The 17,648-nt window shown below is 42.5% G+C and overlaps 1 protein-coding gene across 1 annotated transcript; it reads right to left on the reverse strand.

The window, feature by feature from the left end:
* Positions 1-316: 316 nt before the first annotated feature.
* ivns1abpa (influenza virus NS1A binding protein a) lies at positions 317-14,022 on the reverse strand. The gene is made up of 15 exons (XM_070960258.1): positions 13,840-14,022; positions 8,639-8,935; positions 8,291-8,424; positions 7,539-7,708; positions 7,326-7,401; positions 7,034-7,207; positions 5,871-5,996; positions 4,195-4,305; positions 3,475-3,616; positions 3,037-3,261; positions 2,643-2,764; positions 2,330-2,456; positions 2,051-2,182; positions 1,677-1,850; positions 317-1,569 (listed from the first exon to the last, which is right to left on the reverse strand). Exons 3-15 carry the CDS (start codon positions 8,399-8,401, stop codon positions 1,307-1,309), a joined length of 1,953 nt encoding a protein of 650 aa, XP_070816359.1. The 5' UTR covers positions 8,402-8,424; positions 8,639-8,935; positions 13,840-14,022; the 3' UTR covers positions 317-1,306.
* Positions 14,023-17,648: the final 3,626 nt, after the last annotated feature.

A 17,648-nucleotide genomic window follows, 5' to 3' on the forward strand; every position in this document is an offset into this window, starting at 1 on the left:
TACTTAGAGGAGCAGAAAAAAACCTGGCTTAGTGTGGTCGTCCCTGAGGAAAACCACAGCAATGAAAGCTTAGACAGCAGTGTCCAGGACACAGTAATTACTCATCGGTTAGAGCAGGACGAGGGCGAGACGAGACAGCAGTAAAGACTAAATTTAGAATCAGAAAATCAGCTGTTGGGAATTTTATCTAAGACTTGCAGCACCTGGTTCAGCAGCTGATCTATGACTTTAAAATGCTAAAGGCTGTCAGACAAACAGTTTGGCCAAGTTACCTCCCAACATGACATACATTTAGAAAGTAGGACGAAGACGAAGATCAGATTTAAATGATTTATTAATTAAGAAATGTTACAAATGTGATTATTTTCTCACTAACATTCCTTCCAGAAGAATCTGCCAATGCCTGACACTTTAAAACACAAGAGAGAAAAAAAAGGATCTTCAGTAAACTGCATCTCTACATACATCAATTAGTTAAACCACAATAACAAAAGTTTGGTTAGCAGAAGCATGGTTGTGCGTGTGGTGTGTGCATAAAAAATTAACTAAAACTGGCACTGGTTAGATTCATTGACTTAAACTGTCTGCTACTACTTTTATTTTATCGGTACATCAGCAGTGTATAAAAAATATAAAAAAGGCCATCATTTAAGTTTCAAAAAGCAATCCAGCTTGTTTAAAATGACACAAAAAGCCATGACGGGTGTTTATCAACTCGCACTCTGAGTAAGGCTTCAAACCACTGACCTTTAAATATGTGAGCAAAATTACATTTCCACAACAGAAATATTCTTAAATAAACTTTGATCTTTCAAAAGTCAATTATCACCACTCCATACTGCCACCTTCCAAGTGACCAATGATTGCGAGCTCATCTGAAAACCCTCAGTGAAAGTGACAAACCTTTTAACTCTAAGAGAAAAAGAAAAAGCACTAAATGTGTATTAAATGTTGGCATATGACAAAAAATGAGGAAGAAATCAAATATATACAGCACGAGAAACATTGTATGCAATATGCAAAGGCGTCATGTTGCTTTGGGCAACAGCCCCTCTAACCCCACTCCCCACGTGCCAAATATAAGCCAGTCTTCACTGAAGACCCCTCATCCAACAATCCCCCCACCCCCCACCCCCCCATATCCGCTCACTCATTCACTCACTCACACACACGCACTCACTCACACACACACACACACAGAACATCACGAAACACGATTACGTCACTAAGCCTGTTAGTTTGGAGAAAGGTGAAGCACTGTGAAACTCCCCAACCCCTTCCCTCCCACCTCCCTGCGCTCCCCTCTTCAGTCAGAGAGGGGAGACAGGGTCTTGGCGCAGTCGTTCCACTCATCCGTCTCAGGGTTGTACACCTCCATCGAGTTGAGGAACTCGTTGCCATCGAAGCCGCCCACAGCGTAGATGGTTTCGCCCAGCATGGCCACACCAGCATTGCTGCGAGAAGACGTCATGCTGCCCAGCATCCTCCACTCGTTGCGGGCGGGGTCGTACACCTCCACACAGCGGAGCGCATGGGAGCCATCAAAGCCGCCAATGACAAACAGTTTGCCTGGACGGAGTGAAGCACGTTAGTTGATTAGTGTCAACATAATGACAAAATGATTGTGTTCTGAAGCAGCTGCTGCAGAACTGCAACCTGGTGAACCGAGATCTCACCTGCATGGACAGCAACGCCGGCCCCCCTGCGAGCCACATTCATGGGGGCTATCAGGGTCCAGATGTCATTCTCGGGGTTGTAGCGTTCAACAGTGTTCAGGCAGTTCCACGACTCTGCTCCTCCAATCACGTACATGAAGCCATCCAGCTCACACACTGCTGCCTGGTGCCTCCCTGAAAACATATTTGCTATATGAATAAGACTTTCTAATTTTCCCTCGAGCTGTTCTGATGTTGGATTAAAGCTTTAAATTAAAGACAAAGACATTTGTTGATCCTCTGAAATAGATATGCAGCTTTATGCTCGAGGTTGGATCATGTTACATGTATCAAATGGAGTATTTTATGTGTTATGTGGAACTGTGGACACATACTGATGTTAAGGGAGGCACAGTTGGACCAGGTTTTGGTCACAGGGTCAAAAGCATCACAGTTCTTAAGGCCCTTCTGCCCGCAGGGGTCCGATCCTCCCACAACATAGAGTTTGTTGTTCAGTGAGCAGACACCTTTAAACAAAAAGGACACAGAAGAGCTTAAGAAGCTAACTACCTGAAGTCACAGTGACAGAGAGGCCATTCTATTTAACCATTTTCCTGGATTGAAATCATTTAAGTTCAACAGTCTCTTCTTAAGTCCTTGCAGGAGGGGCTGACCTGCATTGCAGCGGTTTGTCCTCAGTTCTGGCACTTGAGCCCATTCGTCAGCATGTGGGTCGTACCTCTCCCCGCAGCTCAGCTCGTCAGAATGTCCATTCGAACCACCAATCACGTACAGCTGACCCTGTGAGAGGTGTCAATGCATAACTTCTTAGATTTTGACACATCAGCATGACACTTGATCAAGCACTGGATAGGTTCACTCCTAGGACAATATTCCACGTGTCACTCCATTGTCAATCAATCTGAGATCTGAGAATAAGAAATAGAGAATAACAAATAATAAAATTATAAGAATAATAAACTGTACCATGAGCACAGCCATCTGGAATCGAGCCCTTGGAGTCCGCATGGGAGCGATGAAGGTCCAGCGGTCCTCTTTGGGGTCATAACACTCCACAGTCCTTAGACACTCTTCTCTGTTGTAGCCTCCTGCAGGACCAACAAGATGCAGCAAGGTTACAATGGAGCTCTGTGGGCCTCATTAATCCTTGCGTTTCTTTTTTTCTTTTTTCTAACCCTCATATTAAATCAATAAATATTCAAGATACTGATGTTCACATTCCACCATTTATCTATGGTCAGCAAGGAGGGTAGCATGTAGCTTCCCATGTATCCCTTTCTCCTTGTAGTCCCAACTACATGCACCTTCCACATGACAGAACACTGGTTACTCTAATCCTCTAAGCCTGTTAAGTGCTAACCTGCTGCGATGAGTCTTCCGTTCAGAGCTGCGGTGCCCAGGCCGGAGCGAGCGTAATGCATTGGTGAGAGCGGCTGCTCCTCCAGCTCCTCAGGCTGGGCCTCGAAGCTGAGGCTCTTCATCAGGCAGGGGGTGGCAGAGGGGGAGGTCTGAGGGCTGCTGCGACCGTGTAAGAAGATCACACACAACACACTGTCCAGGACAGCCAGACACAGGTAGGTGTTGTCTAGGGGCAAGTTTGGAGATTGTTAGAGACATTTGAGGAAAAAAACATTCTGGAGAAAATAAATTCTGACGGTCCTTTCAAGTGAAGTCTTTTAGTCTGACTTAAATCTTCTTACTATGCAGCATCTATGAGACTTCATGCACAAAATATAAAGAATAAAATATCTTTGACTGTGCCCAAAAAAAATCACATGTAGTTCACAGTGACACTTACTTGTGGTCTTCTCAGAGGCAATGTACTTCCACTCTCTCCTGGCGGTCTGTTTCGGGGCATTTGCTGCTTGGTTGGAGGGCGACAGGCTTCCTGAGGAGCTGCAGCTCATCTGTCTCTGGGTGCTCTCCCGTACGGGTTTCTTCTGTAAGAGCACAGTGCAGCTACAGAAGCCAAGCTTGCACCACAGGCCCACCAGTGGCCAACACCAGCTAACCATACCCCAAACTACGCTGTGATCCAGCTGGTCTAATGTAGACGCTGACATAATGAGCCTGCATTAATCATCCGAGTTTGTATTAAAATCTCACTCCATCTGAAGCCAACGACACAGCACTGCAAACTGCAGTCTCAGACCACACTACACTCATATCTAGCAGCACACAATTCAGTCACAACTCAAAAAAAAAAGGGGGGGTAGACAGCCATCACTGCCTGTGCTCCACTGGTTGATTTTATTTTAAAAATCTAAATGTTATCATATGCTCAACAGCATAGCCAGGCAGGCATCTTAACCCATTTCTTATTTATCTACAGACATTAGTCTTGACATTGTGGTTTAATTGCAGAATTAAATGAGCCATATCTACTTCTAGCCGGGCACAGGCTGTGTAGTATTTTTATGCATGGCCAGGCACAAGCTGTACATTAAAGCTACACGCTGCCAGGCAAAATGTGGTCGAGACTTTGTTACAGTGAAGCCAGGCACAAGCTGTTGAGTACCTGCACAAACTGAAGGTGGTCCTCCTCGCCACCAAACACCTCACTGTGCCCCTCAATCACCAGCCCTCCATCCACCAGCTTATGGTCAGGTGAGTAGTACAGCGTTTGCACCTGAAAGACAAACAGGAACAACACACCCATGTGGCTGTCTCCAAGGCAACACACTGAGAGCCCCAGCATAAGGGGGAGAGAAGAAGGGAGGGAGGAAGAGGAAGGGCAGTGCTGTGAAGAGGAAGAGGGGAAGGGATGAAGGCCTGGATGTTCAGCAGCTTGGATGGAAAACATCCTTTAAAACGACACACACGCTGCTGCCACTGCACAGAGTGGGTTAAACGGTTGAGCTCAAGAAGGTGTCTGACAGCCGCTCTCCTTAATTTGCATCTAAAAAAAAGAGGGGGGCTGTGAAGAATGAGAGGCTGCATCTGGAAAGATCTTCTGTGAAGAATGGTGAGGAGGAGGAGGGGCTGCACATAGCCCTCTCCCCACCTCTGCTGCTTGGAAACGGGTCCTCTAGCTGAAGGAGTTGCTCATTGTGATGGCAGCCACAACAGGCAGTCAAATCCAGGTGAATTCAGACAGTGCTGTTGTAAAAACTACCAAGCTAATCTCAGTCATAACCCAATAATAGATTAAGTCCAAGAGGGAAAAAAAAGTTTAAAAAAAAAGTAAAAAAAAAAAAAAAAAAAGTAATACAGTAAGAATATGTGTTAAAGTCACTCCCATCTGAAGGGCAAAAATAGGAGAAAAAGTAAAAGACTCCTATAATTTGGTAAATATGTGGGATGTTGATGAATATTATAAATTCACCTGGAAGCTTAATTTATTCATTTGTAATCCGGTGAAAAATCACTATGCCTATGTGCAATGCCGTTTTCTGTCCAATGCCTTATTTGAGTGGTTCTTGAATGCATCAGTCGATAAACAGGCCTGTATGAGACTGTCTAGTTGTGTGCACTAAATGGGATTTCAATTAGATGTATTCATTGCTAAAGGTTTTATGAGCAAGGTGTTCTGGTAAATGCAGAAATAGGATGCGTCTGTACAGTATATGTGGCATGGACAGATGGGAGCACAGTGCTGCTTGGCTGTAAAGGGAGGCTGCTGAGAGGCAGTAGTGCTCCTCTCCTCCCTCCCTTTTCTCTGACTCATTACCCTGGTGGCTCAGTCCTGGCTCCTCAGTCTGGTCTCCTGCTGCTGCTAATAAACCTACAGGAGAGATAAATCAACGGGGAGGAGTGCCTGTTAGTGCTGGAGCAACAAATGCGCACCTGTTCAGATAGTAAAGTGGCAGTGAAACAGTAGAATCGGGGGTCAGACCTTTCAGAACCTGTGTTTGTGTTTCAGAGAGGAGCACTGTAATACTCAGATGGGGCTGTATGTAAACCAACCACATACCAAAAACAGAACAGTGGAAACAAAAAACGAGCAAACAGCAGCTCTTTTTGGCTCACCTCTAATTTGAAGTATGGTTCAGGGGTACAGAGTTTCTTACTGCAAAAACCTCAACAAATCAGAGGGAAAAAAAACAACAATCCTGACGTAGCAGCATGCCACTTCTATTTCAGCCCCCTTAATGACTTCTTAACGTCAAGAACAGGAGGAGTCAGAGGGAGGGGAAGGGGCAGGGTAGGAAATGAAGATCAGCCTGAGTTGAGACTGCACACAGCGATACTGACCTCCTCCATAAGTCGCTCAAGTTGGTCTCCATTCTCCCAAAGGCTGCGCTGCACCCAGTTCAGCACCTTGGAGTAGAGCTTGCCATTGCTGGGCAGGGTCAGGTTGTCTTCTAGCATTACTTCTAACTGTAAACACACAAAGGGGATGAAACAGGAGTTAGATCAGCACACAGTAGGAATTATGTGACTAAAGAAATTCATCCCATGTCCTTTATTACTCACTGGAAATCTTGATCTTACTGTCTGATTATGAAACTTCCTGAGTATTAGGTGAGTCATTGCCTGTATAATTGCATAAGTTAGGAGGTGAAAGTGTCCCAACATAAATTACATGGGTTCTGTCTCGTCTTTCAGCAAATTCTTAAACAACCTTTGTAGCTTGGTGTTGTGAGTCAAGTACGACAGCAGCAACGAGCTAATGGGCAAAATAGTTGCCATTCATCAATATTTCTCACAATATCAACGAGATCAATACAGGTCAAGTTTGTGGTTCATTCCATTTTACCATTCAGAAAGCCTCAAGGTACAATACAGAATTGGGGGGGGATTCACATTAAAAGTTATCTAAAGAAACTTTCCATATAGAGCAGGTCGAGACCCAATGATTCCATTTAGAGAGGCCGTAATCAAAAAAGTTTTATATTTAATAGATAAAGTATTTCACTGTCAAGAAAACTGTTACTGATTGATTTTCGAATTAATGTATAACCTTAAATCAGGGTAAAGTGTAATTGAGGCCAAACAGCATGCATGCTTGAATTCCAGCCCAATACAACCTCATTTGATTTATCTGACCTTCACAACTTCAACCAGCGTTACCTCGTAAAGTACTGAGTGCAGTGCTCATGCTGAACAAAGACCTGCACTGTAACCCGCCTACACAAGGTCTTACTATTGCATATGCTCTAAGTCCCCTGCCCTTAATACACTCTCAGTGGGATTTAGCAGTTTGAAAATCTATAAAAGGCACAACTTCATACCATAAGTATTGTTAATCTCATGTCAAAGTCAGAAAGGTGAAAATACAAAGCTTAATCCAGTATGTCTTATTCAATTTAAAACCTCCAACGCTGGCCAGTTATACTGGAGGAGCAAAGGTGGGACCAGAATAGACTATGCCAAGAGCAGTGAGAGATTATAGCATCCAGGCAAATTTAAGATACCTTGAGACGGGGAAGTTTGAGGAAGTCCTCCTGTTCAGACACTTCCAGCAGATGGTCCTGGATGAATGCGTCCACCTTGGCCAAAACTCTGGCATCTCCCATAGAGCTGGCAAAGTTACGGAAAGAGATGGCATTCTGGGAATCCATTTTAGACAGCAGGTAGTCGCCACAAATCTGTGAAGGGAGTGGGATGTGTTAAAGTCAACAAAAAGTTCTTTAAAATTCACGTGTGACTGAAATGGTGACATTGGGAAAGCAAGTGGAATTGGAAAGGAGATGAGTAAAAACATACCTGTTTGACTCGCTCCATCTTGAACCTTTTGGCAGCAGAGTAAACTTCCTTGACAAGTTCCTTGTCTGCCTTCAGTCTATGTTACACACACACACGCACGCACACACACACAAAAAAGACAGAAAAAAAAGAGGTTGTCAATCATTCAAAACCTGAGAATTTTATTGTGATAAGATCAGAGACAAAAGGTCAAAGGCCAAATTCTCTACTAACTGGGCAGTATAGGCATAGTTGAGCAAGATCTCCACAGCCTCTGGGTCCAAGTCCTCAAAAGTGACATGTGAGACTCCATGAGGCTCATTATCACTATTAAAGATCTCAAACAGGTAGGGACTGCAGCAAGCCAGAACAGCACGGTGAGCCATCAGCTCATGACCACACACCTTGACAAATGAGGAGAAAGAAGACAAACAACAATTAGAATTTGAGCTTGTCAAAAGGCATCCTACTACAAAGCATACACCTGCTGGCAAACAACTGCTAGAAAATATTAGGATTTCAGTGTTGCAACATTAAGGTAAACAAAATAAACCCCAGATATTGATTGAGAGAATGTTTATACAGTAAAAGCAACATGATCCTTGTGCCCAAATAGTATCTAAATGTCCTGATGTCCTGAGTTGCTGCACAAGTCTCTCAGAGATCTGTATTGTACAAATGGTGGGAACATGTTCTCACACTTGAGATATGAGAACAACTGAAACATGACAGGAAGCAGTGAAGTAAACAATTCAGTCTTTTCTAGTTTCCAAGTTTGGCATAACTCACATGCGTTGAACAAATTACACACCATTCATCATTCAGTTCACTGTTCACTGATATGTTGTGCATCTCAAACTTTTTGTATTCTTAACAAACATGTTTGTCATTTTATCCCCTATGGTGCATCTATTATGTTACATAGAATGACTCAGTGGCTTCCCTGAAAATTGTAATGGCCATGTGTGTGTGCGTATTAAGCATACCTGCAGTCTAACATCACAGAACTGCCCACTCTTTCTCAGAGCGTTCATTTTGGCCACGGTAGAATCCAAGAAACTCTCATCCTCAAAGATCAAATAACCATTTGGAATCATCTTGGTAAATTTTGATGGTATGTCTGCAAAAGAAAAGGTAAAATAAATTCATTAATTTTGGCCCAGTAAAATAATATCCAGAATTCTTTTCTACTGCACTTTGTCCGTCATGTCTTCAGCCATGCAAAATCGCAATAGCTGGCTTTATTAATTGATGACAGAGAGAGGATTAGGATTAGGTGCCTGCAATGTGTATTGTGCTTTATAATCTGCGTTATGCATTAGTCATATCCTTACCTAATAGAGAACAATGCAAATCCAGGGAAGGACCACTGCTGAGAGTAGAACAAGAACCGAAGGTAGGCAACAGGCAAAGCAGACTGAGATCACAGTGGAACCCAAGTCTTCTTCACCCAAGGAGAGGGACGAGAAGATGTTAGAAGAAATGCCAGTTGACTAAATGGGCGTGAGCAGAAGGGAGAGGGGGAGCAGCCGCACGGACAAACTATCAGGCTTGAAGCGACTGTAATCAAGTCCTCGGGATCCCGTTGGCTATAGAGTTGTACTTATTCTGTGTTGGTCATACATTATAACCTAGAAGAAAATGAGAAAAGGGAAAAGACACATAAGGTTTTTTTTAGTGAAGAAAGCTCATGGCTCATTTTAAAATTGATGCTGCCTGTTCCTGGCACCCAGGCGATGCTAGCATGAGTCAGTTCCACGTGCTAAATCGAGGTAACCTTTCACATTGTGGTGGCAGTTGAGAACATTGCCTGCCCTCCCTCCTCCTCTTCCACTCCCTCATCGTCCTTTTCACAAGCCATTTTCCAAACATGTATTAGAGCTCACAATGTTTTCATATTTGCCACAAGCATACAAAATTCAAGAACAGACAATCTGATTCACAATATTTTAGGCAATTCATCTGATCATTTTATCCCCACTGAATTCAGGAAGAAAACTGGAATTCAGCATTTTATCCCAATATACTACAAAACAAAAGGCATACAGTGTTGGCAGCGAAGCCCATGCCTTCGATACTCCTTCCTTACAACACCCTCCGTTTAGTGCTTAAATCTCCACACCTGCTGCTATGTTCCACCAGTCCAAAGAAGACCATTTAATCCATCTCTTGCCTTTAGCTCTGTCTGGACTCTCTCTGAAGCAAGGCCTCCCCAACTCTGTCTTATGTGACAAGCCCCTTTAGCTTTTTCATTGGCCCCTCCCTATAGGAACCCTTCCATTCAATCACTGAACTATAAGGAAAACACAGGTGGGATCAATTTGTGACAGCCAGTCAGTTGGTGAGATAGTGCCCCACAAGCCCCACCCATCCACACTTGAATGTCCCATCCAATGGAGATCATCCCATATCTCTCCACTGCAAGATAATTTATTCTGTGATTAAAGGGATTAGATTTCACTAGCCGTCAAGCCACAGACAGCCAAAACTGAGCCAAACAAAAACACACAGATCTCATTTGCGTCAGTGAGATGTTGGTCACAACAGAAATTGACACAACTGATGTCATTTTATGCATAACTACCTCATCACTGTGCCATCTGCAGCCTAGGCTCACTAGATAAATTACATTGCAATTTCAACAGTTTTATCACCATCCCATATGGGGAGAGAGGACAAGACAGACCACAGCAGCTGCCCTATAGTCTGAAATTGTATCCACACACCATGTGACAAGGCTTTCTTGGGCAGCCTAGCTTTCTGCATGTGCTGTATCCAACTCAAATGTGATTCTAACTCATTAGAAAAAGCTGTGATTTATTAAACTGCAGCACATATAATGTACTTGTGACTCTTAGCTGAGAGTTGTCAGTGACACATTTCAGTATCAGCGTGTGAATTTTTTGAGCGAGAATTTCAAAGTAAAATCCTGCACAATTTACAACATTAGTACAAGTGATTGATGAAGCCAAAAGGGCCATTGACAGATAAAATTTGCCTTGCAGGAGATTTATCTAGAACAGTTTCAGTTCTAGTTATACTGTACACAATCCATGTGTAGACTTCAAGCTAGAGAGTTATCTGCTAGTGTGATACAAACAGTCTAAAACACAGCCAGATTGACATTAGACAGACAAACAGAGCTCCCTTTGTGCAAGGCTGAAATAATAACTGTCTTCTCCACAGTCAGATGGTTTGGAGGAAAGGTATTCGAGCACATTATTCAAAACCCAAGGCCATGTGTGAAAGGCACTGAAATAATATTTTTCTCTGACATTTGTCTTCAGTGGAAAAAACACATTCTTGCTGTCTAAGACACTTTCAATTCAGCAAATTATTTTCCGTTGAACTAAGACTTTCCAAGCCAAGCCTTTTCAATAAATAATTCCTATAATAAAACCATCATATACGTAAAAGGCGCCAAGCAGCTGGTTGAACATGTAAATCACAATGCCATTTGGGTGTCGAAAGATAAACTTAGATGTTACACTTTTCGATGAAACCAGTTATGCAACGTTATGACTTGTATGCCGGTCATCTGAAACTGCATCGATTCAACATTTAAAAACCACCCACAACGCATAAATACACCTGTGCACTTGGGCAGAACAGAATAACCAAATACTCAAATCCAGTGACCTACTAAACTCAAAACCACACAGTGTGAATTTAATAATCATAAGACAAGTATCAGAAGGAAAAAAATAGAATCATGTTGAGATCACATTACTTAGCCTCTCTTTTAACTTATGTTCTGTTGCCCTTTTGACAACAGTCATTGTCAGCTGAGTTTTGTTTGAGAGTATTCTTAGTAGAAAAATGCTAATCATGTTCAGTATGAAAATTAAACAGAAAACACTGAACATACAGACATGCAGTGCTGCAATTCCATCTTGGGTTTGGGAAAAATGTGTGAAAGGCGGATGTGTAAAACTATGAAGACTGCTGGGAAGTGAGCCAGGAATTTTCAACGGTAAATGCACAAGCACGATGGCACATGCTCGAATATAGTCTTTTTGTATTGCACCAAGCAGTGTTTACAGGAAGGCTGGCAATGAAAACTATAATTCACCCTGTCTGTGTGTGGATGGAGGCAACACTGACCCAGATTTGAGTCATTATGCAACATCTGGCAGAAGACTCCTTGTGAAGGCTCAAAAGCTCAACTCCTCCACACGGTTGGGTCCAACACGCTCGCCTGTTGCCTGATTCCCAACTCATTTCTCACTTAACCCAGAATTCAGCCAGGCAAGGGAGGCCCTCTGCTCTCTAGATCATGCTTTAATACAGAGCTGCCACTTTAACCACAGCTGTGATCAAATAATAATCTTCTGTAAACTGATAAGATAATCCTACGCCATTACCAGTGTTACTTTGGGAAACAATAAAATGGCAGTTCAGCAATGATGTCTGGCTAAATGAAACCTGCTGTGTTAAGCATAACCACACACTGAATATGTCTAAAATTTGTCTTTTACAGGAATGGTTGCCACTTTAGTGACTCATGTAGACTGAAGATTCATGTCAAGAAACTTCAGTATCAATGGCAAAACAATAGTGATGACATCAGATTAATGACCTCACAGAATTTATGCATAGAGGAAAACGCCATGCAGACTTGGTGAGCTATAAATGTGGATATATGAGCACACACTTGAAACCCAGGGAACAAAGGAGAGAAAACAAAAAGGCACAAAAGGGAAAGAGTGAGATTGTTCACAACTTTGTCACAGAGGGTAGCTCTGAATGTATTTTTTCTCTCCATTTTTCCATCTGATTAGTCAGGCACAAAAGTGCAGGTCTGACACTGAACAATAAATGCTTGTTAGACATCCCCCCAGTGGTGAAGAGATGCACTGCTGGATAATTCACACAGTTTTTTCATGTGGAAATTTACTGCTTAAATTTAACACATTTTATACAAAGAACTCGATTAAGGGATATGACAATAAAAATTAAGGGGACAGTATGCAATATATTGGCTGTGAAACCATAAAAACATACAAAAAATAAAAATAAAAATCCACAACTTTGTTCAAAGCAGTATAAGAACTGATACAGCAGTACCTCAAACGCAATAACAGTCTCTACAGAACAATGAAAATGAGGAAGATGGCAAATGTGTTTTTACAAATCAGAAACCCCCCACATCCAAAAACTAGAGCAGCTCATTTCCATACCACTGAAGTGAAAAGTAGTATGTCTTGAGCATGGCCAATCAGACAGGAAGGATGTTCTATTAACCATATTGCATAAGCTTTAAAGAGCCTGTCGACTATATATTTTTTATTTTCATAAAATCAATCATCTGCAGTATTTTGTTCGGGAATTTTCCACGTGGTTACCAGGGTCAGATCAGGATTAAAAGCACAGTCGGTCACATACAATACACATACAACCACGACATAAGACAACCTGCTGAAACACGACGTATATACTAAAACATTTTACAACATCTGAAACGCTAAGAATTGGCTCGACAATTTCCTTTTACTAATCGACACAGTGCAGTCAATCATGCTCAACGACGGCAGCAACAGTGACGCGTCAATATTGTGTCGAGACTGGTCACAGCCCATAAAATCGGACACTATAAGGCACTAAATGGAGGGTGAGTAAAGGACAGACTGTACCCATGTTACTAACCCTGCCATCCTTCAGTGGGCAAGTCTTACAATTGGCCATCCAGCGTCTCATGTTTGCCTATTCGCTGTAAAGCAATGTCATTAGACCGCCTGCTTCCTCCTCAGGCTGAGTAATGTACGAGGGCCATGATGTCTGGCGATGTGCCAGAAGTCACATACTGTAGCTAGTCTGTACATATATCCCGCCACCAGAAACTGGGTCACCAGCGAGAAGACCCCCACCCCTCCCTCCAAGAAAATCTGGTTAAATCGACTTTTACAGGGATTTACAAACGCAGACAATACAATTACTTTATCTTACAAGCGAGGTGGGCATGTAGTTGGAGCCAAGCAGTTAGCAACCTCAAGAGAGATGGAGAGGTCTGGCACGCTCGGAAGCTAGTGCATGTTAGCTTCCTAACTAGACAACCTGCTGCTAAGCTAGGATGGGGAGCCATAAGACAGCCACACCGGCTTAATTAATTAAACTGGACCATGTCGAATACATTTGGTCGTTTTCCCGTGTCCGTGCTTAACGCTAGAACAACCTTCACTATTCCGTTATGAGGCAATATGAGCCAAATATCCGCGTCATTATTTGACGCTAACGTTAGCTCTTTGCTGAAAGCCGCCGTTTGTGTGACATTGTCCGCGCCCGTCACGTTACAAGAGGTGAAGTTAGCGTATTTCCAGCAGTGTCCACCCAGTCTAAGCAAGGGCAATACCGACCATTTCATTTTCAGCGCAGAATAAATATCCAACAGTGGCTGAAGAATGACGGCCACATTAGTATCCACGGTAAACAATGTCAGAATTAACGTTCTTCCCCTCATTTTAACAGCTGACCGATGTTACTTGACAGAAACGTTAAACAGAATAATAATTTTTTACGAAGAGAAAGAAAATCTTACCTGAGGCGTTTGACAACAAACGATATTAGACATATTTAATGCGAATTCAGAGTTGGTTGGTTCGGGTTAGAGCAAAGACGCAACGCGGCTACAGGCACGAGTTGTAGGGCTTCTAGTCGGTTCTCTCTCTCTGTAGGAGAAGCACGTCCGGTCTGGTCTGGACTAGCTCTGACAGAATGGCCGGCTGATGAAAGCGCGCTCCCGACAAAAACCTGTGCTGCATCAGTATGCGTATGACGTAATCAGCAGTGGGCGGCCCTACACGCCCACTCTGCTCAGAAAGCGATGTGTCCGGAGAAGATCGCAGGTAAACTGTGATTAAATAAAAACACCTGGAGGAAACATTTCCAAGAATTATACTTAACCAACCAACGAGGTATAATTCATTGTAACGGTGTACAGTCAGAAGTAGAGGAGTAAGGCTGCTCAAGGAAGGAATTTAATCCTTTATTTTAGTAAAAAATACAATACTGTAAAAATGCCTCAGTATTTATATTACCTCGGGGTTAGAAAATCACTTTTGTGAAGTAGTTAAGTTTGCCATAGTGATAAATATTCCATTACAAGTAAAAGGGCTGCATTCAAACATGTCCTGAAACAAGAAGGCTATTGGCAGTAGAATGTATCAGTAAAAGTACCTTGAGTAAAGGTAAGCAAAGTAGAGTATGATTTGGCCAAAACCCTGAGACTCCAACTTTGTACATTCACATATGGTCAGATTAGTTGAAAAAGGAATGAAAAAGAAGGAAACATAAAAGAACAGGTTGCAGTTAACACAGAAAATGAAATGAAGAAGGGAAGGTGCAGACAGAATGAAAGAAGAAGACAGATGATATCATCAGTAATATTTTATGTCATCCTACAAACTTTTAGTTGAACACAGAAGAGCTCTTGATTAAATGTGCTGAAGTCATGAATATCCTACTTTGCCTTCCAGGGTGAGGTCAGAGAGCAGATGAGCTATAAAACAACAATGCTGTCTGCCCAATAGGACACTTTGGCAGGGTGGATGTTTGTTGAGTTAAATCCAAATCCTGGTGCTGGTTCTAGCTCGGGGCCAGCATTGCTCCTCTGCCTTCTTCTTGTAATGTTTGTTTGGAATTCCCTCTTCTACATGTTGTCTTTTGAATGCATTAGCCATTAAATTTTTGCTGCCCCTGTGTCAGATTTAATTTGTCATATTCTACTCCACCACTATGAGTCATGACAGCACACTGGGACATGCACCATTCCATAAGTCGTTTGCTGTTCATTTAGTGGGAACATCCAGGCTCAACCCGCACCGCTGCTGCACAGACGTCATCTGGAGGAAGGAGAGCTCATTCACCTGCCTTGAATGAGTAGCGCTTAGTACTGCCTCAGTACCTCAGTAATTAGATTAGAGGATAAAGAATCGCTTCAGCACCAGTGTGTCAGTCAGCCTTTACGTTCGCATGAGGAGCGTGCACATGTCTGTATTTGTCTGCGTGTGAAGTTGTTTGTGAAAGCCTCGCACCAAATGTAACTCAGTGACAGCAGCACAAGAGCATTTAGCCACAGCCTTAGAAGAACACTGACCATTGTGTTGAAAACCACAGTGATAAGAACCAAAGCCAGGGGTCCAGTCAACACAGATTAGGTTTATCAACACATAGTAATCTCTTCATAACAGCTCTGTGCTGGTATTATTACCACCACACGTTCTGCTTCCATCCATGTGGGGGTGACATTTTTGACAAGGTGAGAGAAGTTATTGCTGGCTCGTGGGCAAGAAAATGACTCATTTCCAAGAATGGTCACCTGCATCATATTTCCCCACTGTTTGTTTTTTGTGTGCATGTGTTCCTGGACTGTAGAGGTGCAGCCTCCGCACAGACGGGCCAGGAAACCAACCAGCTTAAAGGTCATATCATTGAGGATGTTTTCAACAAAACAAATTGAAGTAAAAAACATCGCAGATTGTTCACTATGCAGTTTCCATATGACTGCCGAACACATGCTGACAAAAATGTGAATACAAAAACCTATAGCTGGTATGATATGAATGGCTTGAATTCATGACTCACAGATTGCAAACCCCAAATCAGCAGAGCTTCCTTCCTTCACCTTAAGGTGTCTTTCATTAATCAAGTTTTGTCTTAGCAAAAGCTCCTTTGGGATGTCTGGCTTAAGCATTATCTTGACTGTCTGAAAGGTGAATGAAGTCCCTGGCAAGCAGTCAGTCCATCTCCTCAGCTCGGTGTCTGCAGCCTCAGACAGAAAAGTGGTGATTACAGATGATGGAGTGCAGCCAGCTGGTCCAGCCTGACTTATTAGTTTCTTTGGGAGGTGTTTTTAGGAATTGGATCATAGTCAAAAAGTGTGAATCTGTAGAAACTGAGTAATTAAATTGGTATCCAGAGTCGTATTGCCATATACCTTTATTGGGATTAATTCTACCGGCTAATAAGGAAAGTGGGCACAAGAGGCCTGAGATAAATGCTGCCTTTGTTACAATGTTAAGTTTTTGTTGAGACTGTGGCAGAGAAGGTGGCAATTTCTGAGGTGGTAGTTTGTAGTATTGCTATAATTGCTATATTTTAAGTCTGCATGCTATTCTTCCCCTTTCATATGAGTGGACAAAATACCATAAACACCTCAAAGTATAATGTAATGTAGCAACACCACAACTACAATATCAGCAAAACATAAATAAATGAGTAGTTTCAAAATGAAATTGTGTGTTCATTTCCAAGTGCTCAAGTGTTCATTTTATTGTGTCCACCCCTGGAGGCACTGCTGTATATCCTAAACACAGAATTCTGAAAGCTTTCGTATGAGATATCACACAGAGATGTTCACACATCTTAGCCTTGCTGATGTTTTCATTCCTGACTTGTTATTACTGAATATTGAACCAGCTGCAAGAAACTGTGCATGTGTGTGCTGCCTTCCTCTAATTCCGGCACAAAGGACACAGCCTCCATTCTGCTGAGTCATCTTGTAAACTCTGGCGCCCCCCTCATTCTTTCATTCTACAAAGATTTGTTCAGCGAGGCTGCATAAATGTGTTCTGACAAGGACACTATGAATATTTTAGGTATCTGGGCCCGGCAGTAACATGTGGCTGAGTCTGCTGCGTGGATGGAATTGAGGCAAGCAGGAGGTTTAAGTCTTGGGAAGAATTTTGAGTGACACTGCAGGGTTGAAAAACTAGTTTATTTACTTTTAAAGGAGACGCTTTACTGCCAATGATGACCTTATAAGCTGTTTATTGATTTCTTATTCAGTGACGTGACACAGTGAAGCTTGTCTTTTTCAGTTTGCGTTGATTTAATTCATTTAGCAGAATATTGAATTAATTAACTGATATCTTCCCACTTCTTTTGCACTATGGTTTCGCTCTTGTCCCAGTGTGAGACACACAGTAGTTCAGAGCTGTACGTGCCTTCCTACCTCTCAGTTGAGGACACAGAAAAATGACGTCAGCTCCATGTGAGGGTAGTGTTACATAGTCCTCTGATAAGGTAGTGATAAACTGTGAAACTTGTTAAAGTAGCCCTGGCATTACAGACCAATGGCACTGCCAGAACAGAGGCAGTAGGCTTTCAGAAGGGCCGGCTCAAAAATGAAGAAAATGTCGTCTTTTTAGCTTAGTGACGGTCTACAGGGACATCACACTGCTTGTGGCTCCAGACTCAAGAGAATCTTAATTATTTCCAAAGAATCCAGTCTGTAATGTTTTGCTGACACAGATATGATCTTTGCTCCTCTTTTTTCCTCATCCTGTCTCTTAAAGGAGAATGGCACTGAATCAGATATGTCATTTGAGTGCCTCATCACAGTTCACT

The sequence above is a fragment of the Chaetodon trifascialis genome, chromosome 4 (assembly GCF_039877785.1).
Source record: "Chaetodon trifascialis isolate fChaTrf1 chromosome 4, fChaTrf1.hap1, whole genome shotgun sequence".
NCBI classification, from domain to species: Eukaryota; Metazoa; Chordata; class Actinopteri; order Chaetodontiformes; family Chaetodontidae; genus Chaetodon; species Chaetodon trifascialis.

Coding starts and splice junctions, on each gene's coding strand:
- ivns1abpa (XM_070960258.1), bottom strand. CDS start 8,401: ATGATTCCAAATGGTTATTTGATCTTTGAGGATGAGAGTTTCTTGGAT. Junction 5,997..7,033: donor TCAAACTTCCCCGTCTCAAG/GTATCTTAAATT, acceptor GTGTGTTTACAG/TTAGAAGTAATGCTAGAAGA. Junction 1,570..1,676: donor CGGCGTTGCTGTCCATGCAG/GTGAGATCTCGG, acceptor CACTCCGTCCAG/GCAAACTGTTTGTCATTGGC.